This window comes from Plecotus auritus (assembly GCF_963455305.1).
Source record: "Plecotus auritus genome assembly, chromosome: 10".
NCBI lineage: Eukaryota > Metazoa > Chordata > Mammalia > Chiroptera > Vespertilionidae > Plecotus > Plecotus auritus.
Window position 1 is genome coordinate 54,508,423 of NC_137785.1, and position 13,690 is coordinate 54,522,112.

Below are 13,690 nucleotides of genomic sequence, written 5' to 3' on the forward strand. Positions count from 1 at the left end.
TGGGCAGACATTGTGCATTTTTAAATTAAATGTTGACCATCAGAAAGCAATTCGTCTTTACATTACAAGTCAGAGTTTTTTCTAGAATTCTGAAAATGCCTCTTCCTAGTGCTGCAAATTATTTTTTCTTTCACTGGTGTGCTTGGATCTTAATAAACTTGCACCTATACACATAGGACAGCAGTTTATGTTTGTGCATATGTATATGCACACAACACACACCACTGGGTTTATATCTTAGCTCTGTCACTCACTGGGTTTAATGGGGACATGATGGTGCCCACCTCACCAGGTGTCCAGGGTTCAATGGGATCTTGTTTATAAAGAGCTTAGCGCAGTGCCTGGCACGGTGTTGGCTTTGAATAAATGGTAGCTATTATGTGCATAGAAGAAGAAGAAATAAAGACTGTCCTAAAATGTTGGCATTAATCTCTAGTGGGTGGGATTATGGTTACAATGAACATCTATTACTTTTGTGATCAGAGTTTAAGAACAAGAAATGTTATTATTAATTTTAAAATCTGGCTTTGGCTTTGGCAGAAGGAACCTGTAGTTAATGTCAGGGCACCGGCGGGCAAGTAAGACAAGGCATCCGGTTCTATACCCGGACTTTAAACACAGACAGCACCCCCAACCCCCAATCAAATAATAGGAACAAAGGGAGAGAGTTGGTCAGGAGTCTAGAGAAATTTCGCCCTCCTCCAACCTTGCAGTCCCCCTGACCACTGCTGTCTGGAGGGCCGGCAGGGGGATTCCCAGATGGTAACTCGCAAATTATGGCCTTCTCTCCCATTGGGAGGGTTCCCCGGGGTTCTTATCTGGAAACCTCTAACTCTCCAGGGACCCATTCCAGGAAAGTGACATTTATCCTCTGTTGGCCCTTTGCTGGGGCATCACTGTTAGAATATAAAATACACACTAGCCCACTTCCACTGGGGGGATTGTGAATGTCCTGGTCTGGCTTCCAGAACAAGCCGAGGCCCAAACCTTGGCTCTGTCTCTGGTGGAGATTCTTGACCACCAGCCCAGTGCCTGGGCGGCAGCAGGAGACAGAATCTCCTGGAGCTGCACACCCCCCCCCCGCCGCCCCCCCCCAAGTCCCCTCTCTGCTCCTCCTGGGCCATCCCCTGCAGAGCAGGAAGGGGCAGAGTGCCCACCCTCCTCGGATTATCTGCCGAACCATCAGCCTGCACTGGGCTGGCTTCTGAGCTTCTTTCTTTCTCCTCCTTCCGCACCCTGGAGGGGGATCTTGCTGCTGACTCGGGAGTAAAATGCTGCCTCTGTTTGGGAGACAAAGAACAGAGTGGCTCCTCGGGTCAGCTGTCTCTCCTTGGCTCCCCCAGGCATCTGTGAAGATGGCCTTCCAGGGCTAGCCAGGGCTGCTGCTCCCACCCCCAACCATGTTTTCACTGGGGCTTAAAGGAATACTTGACCTTAAAAATCCCTAGTACCTTTCCTGCTCTGGAAGATATTAATTTGCCTGGGGGAGGGGGGGCAGGGAGGCAGCCTGACCTCTGTATTCCTATGAGAGCTAGTAAGAGCACGTGTGTGAGACGTGTGAAAGTGCATATGTGTGCACTCACTAGTGTGTGAGAGTTCGCGTGAAATTGTGTACTCGGGTTTAAAAGAGTGTGTGTACTAGGGTGTGAGGGAACAAGTCACAGCATGAGAGACCATGCGTGTGAACCTGTGGAAGGGTACCTGTGTACTAAGCTTAAGGTGCATGTGAAGCGTTTGTGGGAAAGCATGTGGGCGCATGTGTCAAGTGTGTGCATGTGAAAGTGTATACATGTACCAGCTACAGTGTGTAAGAGCGTGTGTGAAAGTATGTGCTAGAATGTCAAAGAAATGCGCACTAGAGTCGGGAGTGTGACGGACAGCAAGGACGCATGTCACTGTACATGTGAGTACCAACTAGTGCATGTGAGTTACTCCTAGGATGTGAGGATGAGTGTGTTAGAGTAAGTTTAAGTGCAAAAGTAGGTATATACGAACTAGTGTGGGAATGTGTTTGAGCATGTGTGAGGGACGTGTGTACTGGTGTGTGAGTCCATGCGTGAAGGTATGAGCATGCGTGTGCGGCGGGCAAACGCGCACGTGTGCACTAGCGTGTGCGAGGTCGAAGAGCCCGGACACCCAGGGGACGGTTTGGGCGGAGCTCGGGTAGTCGCGGAGTGGGCGGGCCCGCGCGTGAGGGTGTGCGGGAGCGCGTGAGAGTATGCGGAGCGTGTGCTCACGCGCACCGCCGCCCCCCCCTCCTTGCCGGTCGGAGCCGGTTGCCATGGGAACGCGCCGCGGCCCGAGTTAATCATTTCCTGTGGAAAGTGTGCGGGAGGGGCGGAGCGGGGCGGGCCGTAGAGGCTGCGGCGTGGAGCTGCCTCCTGCCGGCTGGCCGGGCCAGGCCGAGCCCCCGGCGCTGCGGCGAAGCGGGGATTCTGCCTCCGCCAGGCCGGTGAGTCGGGGGCCGGGCGGGCTGGGGGCGGGCTGGGCGCTGGGGGTCCGCCCCGAGCACTCACCGGGAGCTGCATCCGGGCCCACCCTACCCGCGGAATCCGCGTGCCCGACCCGCTGAGGGGCGCGGGGAAGACCGGGCCGTGGAGACCCAGCCCTATGCCGTTCCCGCGCCCCCCTCCTCTCTCCCGTACCCCCGCCTCCACGCAGTCCAGCCGGAACCGAGGACCTGGTACAGAGCAGGGCATGGGGCGGCACGGCACGTCCCCTAGAGCAGCCTCGGGACCTCCGTTTTTTTTTTTTCATTGGCCCGGCAATGCGGGACCCTACAGAGGAACCGCGTGTCCGCCAGCGCCGCCCCCTTCCTTTGCAAAGGTCCCCGCACCCAGGGCTCCCTAGAAGGCTGCAGTTTCTGGCCCTCGCACCACTTACCATCCCTGGGCAGTTCGCTTCCCCCCTCGCAGGGCGGGGGGGGGGGGGTGCGGGCCAGCCCCGAGGTTAGGAAGGAGGGCCTGGGCCGGTGCCTCCCAGGCAGTGGGAGACTTGAGCGATTGACAGCAGCAGCCTGGGTGTCCCGGCAGGGCGAGCAAGCAAGAAGCCACCTCCTTCCACCTCTGCTTGTGAGTTAGAGCAGAACTCTGGCGCAGTGGAGGGCCTGGTCCTGGGAGATGTTAAAGAGGAAGCTGTGTTTAAATTTAAGCTCAAGTACTCCCCCAACCCCCAACACAGGTGTCTCCAGGTTGTGGGGGGCGGCCACCCGGGGTCTGTCACCTTCCCTGGCTCACCAGGCTCAGGCTGGCTGAGCGCCTCTCCTTGCCCAGCCGTATTCCCCATGCCCTTGATAAAGTAGCCGTCTCCTTGGCCAGAGAGAGTCATGTGCAAGGAATGCGGCCTCAGAATGGAGCCCTGTTTCCAGTGACTGGACTTTAGGGACACAGGGTGCTTAGTTCTGCCATCCTTATGGGCACTGAAGGGGGCAGAGGTTTTTTTTTTTTTTTTTTTTTTTAAATATATTTTATTGATTTTTCACAGAGAGGAAGGGAGAGGGATAGAGAGTTAGAAACATCGATGAGAGAGAAACATCGATCAGCTGCCTCTTGCACACCCCCTACTGGGGACATGCCCGCAACCAAGGTACATGCCCTTGACCGGAATCGAACCTGGGACCCTTCAGTCCGCAGGCCGACGCTCTATCCACTGAGCCAAACCGGTTTCGGCGGGGGGCAGAGGTTTTGAACTCTGGGTTGTCCTGGGAAACCCAGGATGGGTGACTGCGTGTAGGGGCGGTCCTAGCTCCTGGCCAACCTCCCTGACCTTCTGCCCGCTCTCCCAGGGAGACTGAGCCCTCCCCAGTGGTAGTCTCTGGGCCTTGTCAAGTCTGTCCCTCAGTCATTGCACTATCCCTGGTCTGGAGGGACGGGGGCTGCAGCTCTTCCTCCGAAGCCGGAACCCAGATAGGTGAGGCCCGGCCCCTGTAGCCAGCCCCTCTGCATTCATCCATGCCTGGAGGGAGATCTGAAAAAGGAAATGTGTGAGTTCTTTGTATGCGCCCGTACTGTTCAGAACTCGTTATCTGTGCTTGTCTAATCCTTCTATCCACCCTGTGTGGTGGCGTTCTCCCCATTTTCAGATGGAGATAATGAGGCACAAGGTCACACACCTAGCAAGTGGCAAAGCCAGATTCTGGATCAGTTTCTGGTCACTGCTACTCCAACACAACCCCCCATGGCCCACCCCAGGAACCCTAGGTGGGGTAGCAGCCCCAGCCTGGGGCTTATTTGAGTCCTTGGTACTTTGACCTTCACACTGCCCTCTGCTAAATTCAGCTGCTGTTTCCTCTTCAGGATCTTGCACACACCCTTCCGCTTTCTTCCTGAGATCTTCCTGGTCGCCTCCCCGACTTCCCTTCCAGAAAGCCATAGGAATATTGTCTTTTCCTGTCCCTGCCCCTCAGACTTAGCCGATCTCCTTCCAAGTCCTTTCCCTCAGCCGTGGAATTGACCTTCAGTGTCCTGTTTGGCATGCAGACGGAGCCCATCTCTCCCTGGCCCATCGGGCAGCTGGTCATCCAGGTTGCTTGTGCGCCCAGCTCTGTGCCAAGCAGCCTGGAGAAGAGGATGTCCGGCTGCTCCCCCTGGTTCTTTCCACTCCTCTCTGGCCCATCTCCAGTTCCTCAGTGGAACCGGCCCACATACCTGGATTAGCTTCTGCCCCTACCCTTCGGCCCATAGTCCTGCCTCCAGCCCAGTGAGACTGCACCTAGGAGCCTCCTGCAAGTCGTCTGCCTCAGTCAAGGAAGGCAGGGACCACGAGTCAGAAGCCTGGCCTTCTCCCAGGGTTCAGCTCTGCGAACATCGGTCACCATGTCTCCACGCCACCACCTGTCCCTGCACTCTCACGTCTTTGTCCTCCAATGCCTCCACCATTCCTGCCCCTCTGTCCACCCAGCATGTTCCAATGGCTCCTCAATACCACTTCCTCTGGATCCAGCCTCTCCTTCCCACCCTCGCCAAGCTTCCCCAAAGAGAAGGACGTGGGGGCTTCTTGGAGCCCCTGCCCACCCCTTGGTTTGCCCATCTCGCTCCAAGGACATTCTCCCTTAAAGAGCCCCCAGGGTCTTTGTTCCAGTTTGGCCTCTCTGCGGCATGTCTCCAGGAAGTAACCATCCTCTCCTTCCCACTTACTCGTCACCTCAGGACTCTGCACCCGCCTGGTGCTCCTGCCACCTTCCTTCTCCAGCTTCCCTTCCGGCCAGGAGTGAGCTCTGACCTCCTGGTTGCCTCTCGTCTTGCATGATTGTGTCCTCCCCTGTGGCACGGTGGCCTCCCAGCTCTGCGTCTCCGTGTCCAGCCCTGCTCTCTTGCAGGTGTCAGCGCGAGCCTTTGCGTGCCTTTACTTCAGGGCATTCGATCAAAAAGCCATCGCTGGCTATTTGATCTGGGTGTAGCTGCAGCTCCAGGCCTGGTGCTGTGGGGCTGCAGAGATGAGCATGCTGCCCGGCCGGTGTGGCTCAGTGGTTGAGCATCGACCTATGAACTAGGAGGTCACAGTTGGATTCCCGGTCAGAGCATATACCTGGGTTGCAGGCTCGATCCCTGGTGTGGGGTGTGTAGGAGGCAGCCGATCAGTGATTCTCTCTCATCGGTGATGTTTCTATTTCTCCCTCTCCCTTCCTCTCTGAAATATATATATGTATGTTTTTTTAAAAAGACGAGCATGCTGTGAGCTCCGCGCTGGGGAGCCGTAGAGGGTTAGAGGGTCAGAGAAGATGGACACCCTCTGTGTTCAAAACAGATGTCTCGAGTGCTTGGTAGCAAGCAGTCAGTGCAGTGATAGACAGGGAAAGTGGTCTTCAACCCAGGCAGGGCCATGAGGAAGCCCTCGGGTGTCGCCAACTCCATTTTAAACCAAAAGCAAACTCCACGGTGCTTCTTTTGAGCTGCTTCTTTTGAGCTGACTTGGCTTCTTCTGTAAATGGCATCACGTTTGTCTGAGTCTGGGTCTATGGCTTAGTCACCTTAAAGGCCCTCAAGGCTGCTTTGCACACAATAGGTGCTCAATAAAAGCTTTGCACACAATAGGTGCTCAATAAAAGCTTGTGCTGTGAATGCGGAAAGTCTGTTCTGTGCATTTGCTCAGTTTATAAGGGACCCATGGAGCTTCCCATCCAGCCGCCCAGTGCTCCCCACCCACCTCCATTCTCCCACCGCTCTGGCATCGCCCTGCACCCCGCAGTGTTTACCTCCCTCACCACAGGGAGCTTTGAGGCCCTGTTTCTCCTGATCAAAGAGACGTGCCCCCCCCCCGCAGGTGCTTGGCACACAGCAGGCACCCAATAAATAATTATTAAATGAAGAATGAACGAATCTTTGTAGTATCTCAATTCCTAGCCAGTTGCCTGCTGTGTGGTAGGCTTGGAGGGAAGGCTAGTTTGAATACATGAATGAGCTGACTTTAAGAGAATTTGACACTTAAACCTGATTTGTCACAGGCGACCCGCAGGGTCCCTTCTGATTAGATTTACAGAGATGCCACTGACTCATGCTTCCTCCGTGTGGGGCACGTCTACAAGCTGTCAGGCTCCTGGTGAAGGGGTTGCGATGTGGGATCTCCACATGGTGCTGCAGACACACCTGATGGCTCCTTGCCCCCTTCAGAGCCTCCCTACCCAGAATGGTGATAAGGACCCGTGAGCGATGGGAGTTGGCGCAGACCCTTTAGATCCGGTTCGGCCAGCGGTCTTCAATCTCGTCTCCCCGTGCTCTCTCCGCAGGCTGCCGGGCGCCCGGGGGAGGCTGCGGATCCCCGGGCCATGGTCCAGTCTCGCCGGACTTGGAACCTGGGAGCCCCGCCCTCGCTGCGCGGCCTGTGGAGAGTGGGCCGGGCCCCGGAGGAGCCCGAGCGGGGGATGGCCCGCCCCGCCCCAGCCAGCCCGGCCGCCCGCCCTTTCCCACACACCGGCCCGGGGAGGTTGAGAACTGGTGAGTCCGCATTTTTAAAATGCCTCTTGATTTCCTTCCCTTCCTTCCTCCCTCCAGATACCAGGGATGAGAGCGAGGTTTCTCGCAAGTTCCTAGGCTCAGGTCGAGCTGTCAGGTAAATTACAGGGTCCGGGAGCCGGGAGCCGGGAGCCGGGCGTGGAGTTAGAGTGTCAATCTCGCCCTGGCTGCTGTCCTGCGCCATCTGCGCGCAGAAGAGTCGCTGGCGGACGCGGAGTTAAACTTTAACGCGGTCCCTAGAGCAGGGGAAGGACGCTGCCCACAGCCAGGCGGCCCCAGCCCAGCCAGGTCCGGGGCTCTGCGGTCAGCCGGTCCTTGGCGGAGGCTCAGGGTCTCCCTTTGGTTCCTGCCACCGGCGGCTGGTAAACAAGGTAGGTGAGGTGGCTGCCCGGCTCCCTGCGCGCGCGGACACCTGATCCTGCCTGGGCTGGCCCGCGGGTGGACTGAGGCTGCTCTGAAGCGGGGTCTGGCAGGGTTTGGGCGCTGTGCGCTCGTTTTAGGTACCCATCCAGGTGGCTTTGGTAGGGACCCCAACAGCAGGTGGGCAGCGAAGGAGCCCCAGGATCTGGGTCCCCCACTGGCTGTCCCCCTGGGGAGCTGTCAACACCAGCTCTCCTTTCTGGGTCATGTCCCCTGGTGCCTCCAACAGCGAGAAGTGAGTGGCAGCTCTGATTATGGGTTGGGGCTGGATTGTCTGGCTTGTCAGGGGTGGGGAGCTGCCCTTGACCCTTTCCCAAGTTCGGCCTGGGCAGGTCTTCCTAGAAGTGTCAGGGGAGAGAGGCGTCTTCAGGGAAGATAGCTTCAGGTGTGTGCTGTGGTCTCGTTCTTGACCTGCAGGGAAAGGGGTTTAGTTTAGATCCCTGTGAGCTGGCTGGGTCCCGCACTGCTGTCAAGTCCAAGCCCATCCATGGAAGGAAGGGGAAACTGAGGCTCAGAGAGGGCACATAGCAAACTCCTCTTGGGCTCTCTCTCTCTCCTACCACACTTGTGCCGTCATGGCTCTCTGTACGGGATAGTGAGGCTGGGTGACCCTGGGGACCTTCGGGAAAAGCTTGGGCTTTGGGGTCAGGCAGCCCCAGTTGTCTGGAAGGGACCTAAGATGGTCTCCACCCCACAAGATTGTCTTAAGGATTGCAAATGGAATAGGAACTAGCATTGCTTTTCTGTTAAGGGGAAAAAAAAAAAAAGATAACACCCCAAACCAAAAACAAAGTATAAAATATAAAATAAAAGCCCTGGCCAGGTGGTGTGGAGTGTTGCCCAATAAACCAAAAGGTCGCAGGTTCAATTCCCAGTCAGGACACATACTTAGGTTGTGGGTCGATTCCCTGGTCAGGGAGCATACGGGAGGCAGCCCATAGATGTTTTTCTCTGTCTGGGGAAGAAAAAAAAAGGGAAAATAAAAATCACCTACAGGCATACCTTGGAAATGTAGAGGGTTCGGTTCCAGACCACCACAACAAAGGGAGCATCGAAATAAAGCGAGTCACAAACTTTAGGCTGGTGGAGGGTCTTGCCTTCAGTTTGTAAAAAAACACAGTATCTGTGGGATGCAGTAAAGCGGGGCACGGGAAGAAAATGCCTGTGTGAGCTTGTCACTGAGCGTTTTGTATAGTTCCTCCCAGTCCTGTGTGTGCACGTGCGTGCGCGTATGTGTATGGGTCTGTCAGAGGAGCGTTATGAGTATTATATACACGCTTTTGTCCACTTGAAAAACTTAAGACAAAGCTCAAATGAAATCCTGTGTGTGAAATGCTAAGTCTAGGTGCCTGCTCCTGGGTAGGGTCTCAGCCAACATGGTACCCCTCCGCCCCCACCTTTCTGGGTACCTGGCACTGTGTGAGCACTTAATTGTTAATTTTTATTGTGTGTGTGTGTGTGAGAGAGAGCACTTTATGTGTGTCACCCATTTTGTCCTCACCAAAGGACTGTGCGTTTGATTATTTTTTTTAAGTTTTTTTTTTTTTAAGTGTGATTCTTTATCCCCATTTTATTGATAAGGAAACTGAGAATCAAGGAGTGTATTAAAGTCTGGAAAGCACTTGGCTGGCGCTCAGAATATCATCCCAGCCCAAGGCTGGTGGTTCTGCCATTTGCCCTGTGAGGCAAGCCCCTCCCACCCATCCAGTCCCACAGGCTGCCACAGTTGGCTCTCTCCCCCATCCAGTGAGGTAGGCGGTGTGTCAGCGGCCGAGGGATGCGCTTTACTGGCCCTGAGCTTGCTTTTGGAGGCCGCAGGGGCCAGGCCACGGAGCGTGGGGTTGGTGCTAATGAAGGCAGGGGAGAAATTGCCACCTAGAGGCAGCCAGGGTAACAAAGCCGGGCCCTCTGATGATGCGCACAGCCAGGTCGGCATCGCTTCCTCTGCCACTCTCTGCAGCGGTGCTCCTGAGCAGTGTGAGCTCCCAAGCCACCCGAGGGAGGAGGAAGGAGAGAGGAGGGAGGAGGGAGGAGGGAGGAGGGAGGAGGGAGGAGGGAGGAGAGAAGAGAGAGGAGAGCCCCGCAGGGTCCTGGGCGCCCTCCTGTAGCGAATCTTGAAGCAGCTTCTGGGAAGAAAGGAGCGCAGCCCCTGCCCTGTGCCAGGCTTCCCTCCGTGCGGGGCAGGCATGTGACAGCGTGTATGGCTGGGTTGGCTGGAGCCTGTGCAAGCCTACTCGGTGGTCCACGGCCGGCGGTCAGAGTCTCACCCATCTTTTCTGTCCTGGCACAGGGCGTGGGAAAGACAGCCCGGCCGGCGGTGATGAGGACTCCGGTGCCCGCAGTGGGGCACGCCCAGCCCTAGCCCAGTGCCGAGCCCTCAGCGTGGACCGCGCTGGCCTCGGGAGCCCCCGCAGGCTCTACCTGAGCGTGCAGGTAAGCACGGGGGGCTTCCAAACCACAGGGGTCCAGCCTGGGGTGTGTGTCTTGCCCTCTGAGCTGTAGCGTTGGGTCCCTACTGGCTTCTCAGTGGGGGGTGGGGGGTGGGGAAGAAGCTCCGAGGGAGGGCCAGAGACCTGCCTCGTGCCTCTGCCAAGCTCCTCACAGCACATGCGCCCGTGAGCCTGCCTAGACGCAGCAATTTGCTTTGCTAGGTTATCTCGGGGGAACTATCAGGAGATGACAGAAGCTTTCCAGCCACACCCTGGCTGAGGTGTTAAAGTGGGAAGTGTGGGGCCTTCTCTGAGAAGCTATTAGGAAGACGGGCAGGGTTGAGGGTAGCTGTTTATTCCCGCTCCAACGTGAGTCTGTGGGGCAATACTTGTATTTCCTCGTCGAAAGCCGTCATCCAAAAGCTAGACAGAGGGCTTTGCCAAAACTTGGGTCCTTTTCTCTTGCACTTATCACCAAATGACTTTCAAAAGACAGACTTTACATCTGTATGTATATTCAGTTGCAGAAAAAAATACAGACTGACAGTAGCAATAATAGCTACCGTTTATTGAACACTAACTTTGTGCCAGGCGCTGTACCAGGCATGATATATCTCACATCCGTCCTCATAAACAGTCTCAGGACAGTTACTGTTTTATCTAAGTTTTGTGGATGAGGTCATAGAGGTTCAGAGAGGTTAAGTACGTTGCTACTGGTCACACAGCAAGCTGGGATCTGACCCCCACTAAATAGGACAAGCTTTATAACGTGATATAAAGAGTTTGCACAGGGCAGAGATGTGATACCGAGGGACCGAATGCCTCCCGTAGTCCTGTATCTCTGAGGAATCCACGAGTAAGAGTTTAGCGTTTATCTTTCTCGCGCACGCACTTAAACATATTCATACATGTTTTTCTTATGTCCACATACTGTTCTGTGGCTAGCTCTTTCCTTCAACAGTAAACCTTGGTGATTTCTTCCTGAGCATCGACATTTAGAGCAAGACCTCGTTCTTTTAAACTGCCGCATAATATTCTCCTTCTGGGCTTATCCTGGACTTTCTAACTGACCCTCCATATTATTTGTGATTGCAGCGAGCTCCGTAAATGCCTGCCTGTTCACGCAGTTCTAGCGCTGAGTAACTTCAGGACTGCACAGGCTTGCACTTTTGCAATGCGTCTGTATGTTACCAAATGTTTATGAAGTGCTTGCTCTGTGCCACTGTGCTGTGTTAGGTGCTGACACACAGCAAAGAAGAGACATACACCCGGGTGTCTAGTGGAGGTGCCGGGGAGGAGTCAGATAATTGCAAATGTAGGCACGCCAACGGGCGAGGGCCACTGATGTGGAGGCAGAGGATGAGGGACCAGCGTTACCTGGGCGTGTTGGCAAGCCACCCCCATCCCACGAAAGATTGTGCACGCGAGGGCCCTCCTTGAAGGGACACGTGCAAGTGGAGGGCAGGATGGGGAGTGGGAAGTCCATGTGCCTTCTGAGCGTGTCCTCCCTCGTGCAGACGGAAGTCCTGGTCCCAGGCGCTGTCTGGCCCCAATTTTCTTTTATTTTAAAATAAGACTTTCTTTTTGTTTTTTTTAATCCTCGCCTGAGGATATGCTTTTATTGAGTTTTAGAGAGAGGGGAAGGGGGAGAGAAACAGAGAGAGAAACATCGATGGGTTGCCTTCCATATGTGCTCCGATCAGGGATCTAACCCACACCCTTTTGATGCACACCTGGCCAGGGCTGGTCCCAAGTCTTTTTTAAAAAAAATGACATATTTATTGTTGAAAGTATTACATATGTTCCCCTTTTCCCCCCATCGACCCCTTCTAGCCCGCCCTGCCCCCTGCCCCAGGCCTTCACCACCCTATTGTCTGTGTCCATGAGTTATGCGTATATGCATACAAGTTCTGGGTTGATCTCTTCCCACCCACCCACCTTCCCCCGCCTTCCCTCTGAGATTCCGCGCTCTGTTCCCTGCTTCTATGTCCATTTTGTTCATCAGTTTATTTTGTTCATTAGATTCCACATGTGAGTGAGATCATGTGATACTTGTCTTTCTCTGACTGGCTTATTTTGCTTAGCATAATGCTCTCCAGGTCCCTCCATGCTGTCTCAAAGGGTAAGATTCTTCTTTTTTTATTGCTGCATAGTATCCCACAGTGTAAACGTACGCAGCTTTTTTATCCACTCATCTACTGATGGGCACTCGGGCTGTTTCCAGATCTTAGCTATGGTAAATTGTGCTGCTATGACCATAGGGGTGCACATATCCTTTCTGATTGGTGTTTCTGGTTTCTTAGGATAAATTCCTAGAAGTGGGATCCCTGGGTCAAGTGGGAGTTCCATATTTAATTTTTTGAGGAAACGCTGTTTTCCATAATGGCTGCACCAGCCTGCATTCCCACCAGCCGTGGACTAGGGTTCCCTTTTCTCCACATCCTCGCCAACACTTGCCTTTGTTGATTTGGTGATGGTAGCCAATTCTGACAGGTGTGAGGTGACACCTCATTGTCGCTTTAATTTGCATCTCTCTGATGATCGGTGACTTTGAGGAGCTCCAAGTCTCCCTCTGAACAGGGGCCCAGAGCTTGCTGTCACTTCCGAGACAGCCTTGGGCAGCGAGGTTTTCTGTGGCCCTTCTTGTGTGGTTCATCTGAAAACACAGCCAAATGGTCCTGATATCAGTCAGTTCCGTGAGAAAAGCGGGCCGGGCCGGGGCGAGAACAGTTAAAGACGCCAGAGAAGCCATTTTTTTGTCTGAGCCGAGCCACTGGTAGTTAAATCGGGAGGTGGTCAGAGCCGGCTGCCTTGAGCTGGGCGGTGGCTCTGTTCTCGAACTTTGATTATGGGGTGTCGGGTTGTGCTTGCAGCCGATCCGCTGGGGTCAGCAGATCCGCTGAGGATCTCTGTGGAGCTCCAGCCAGCAACCGGTGTCCGTGACCGCGTCCGTCCGGGCCCCGCCAAGCTCTGTTGTGGTTATGGGCGCTTCTCCGGGTCGGGGAGGTGGGGCCGAAGCAGGGACCCAGGCGCAGGGAGGCGACAGCAGGCTGAGCGACCCTCCCGGCCAGCCTCCCACGCAGCTGGAACCTGAGCGTGTCCCTCTGGAGGCACCCTCGAAATTCCCAACCCCCTGGGGGCCGGCTGCCCTTCCTGTGGTCTGGCCAACGGGCCAGAAATAGTGCAACCTTTGCTCTGGTCGGCAAATGGAAACTTCCAGCTGCCGGCCGTTGCCGCCGCCGCCGCCGCCAAGCCTGCTCCTGATGGGGTGGCAGTGGGTCGCAGGGCGGGGACAAAATAAAGTTGGCAGCTTTTTCCTAAGTATGAGGGCTGGGCTGTCTGTCCACCCTCCCTCCTCCAGTCCAACGTGGTGGGGTCGTGGGGTCGAGAGGGAGGGAGTGGATGGGGAACTAACGAGCCTGCTGCTGTCGCTTCTCGCCTCTTGTCTGTTCTCTCTCTGGGCTTTTGGGGGGTAAAAGTAAATCATCTGAAGATACAGAAATACAGTAACCGTCCCTGGCATGGAGCTCTCTGTGTCAGACCCCTGGAGTATCTGCTTAAGCCAGGGGTGGGCAAACTTTTTGACTCGAGGGCCACAGTGGGTTCTTAAACTGGACCGGAGGGCCGGAACAAAAGCATGGATGGAGTGTTTGTGTGAACTAATATAAATTCAAAGTAAAGGAGCGGAGGGGAGAGCAAGAGAACCGGATAGAACAGCCGGATCCGGCCCGCGGGCCGTAGTTTGCCCAAGGCTGGCTTAAGCAGTGGTCGGCAAACTCATTAGTCAACAGAGCCAAATATCAACAGTTCAACGATTGAAATTTCTTTTGAGAGCCGAAAACCGACTTCTGTGCATGGGCCACGAAGTTTCAATCGCACTGTACGTGCGCG

General features: G+C 55.0%; 1 protein-coding gene across 5 annotated transcripts in view; it reads left to right on the forward strand.

Moving 5' to 3' along the window:
- The first annotated feature begins 2,343 nt into the window (after positions 1-2,343).
- KIFC3 (kinesin family member C3) overlaps positions 2,344-13,690 on the forward strand; it is a 35,937-nt gene continuing 24,590 nt past the window's right edge. For 2 of the 5 annotated variants that reach the window (XM_080645165.1, XM_080645166.1), the window contains exons 1-3: positions 2,344-2,452; positions 6,725-6,932; positions 9,661-9,803. In XM_080645165.1, the coding sequence (XP_080501291.1) occupies positions 6,764-6,932; positions 9,661-9,803 (312 nt within the window). In that variant the 5' untranslated portion in view covers positions 2,344-2,452; positions 6,725-6,763. The other 3 variants (XM_080645169.1, XM_080645168.1, XM_080645167.1) reach the window with 3 other exon arrangements.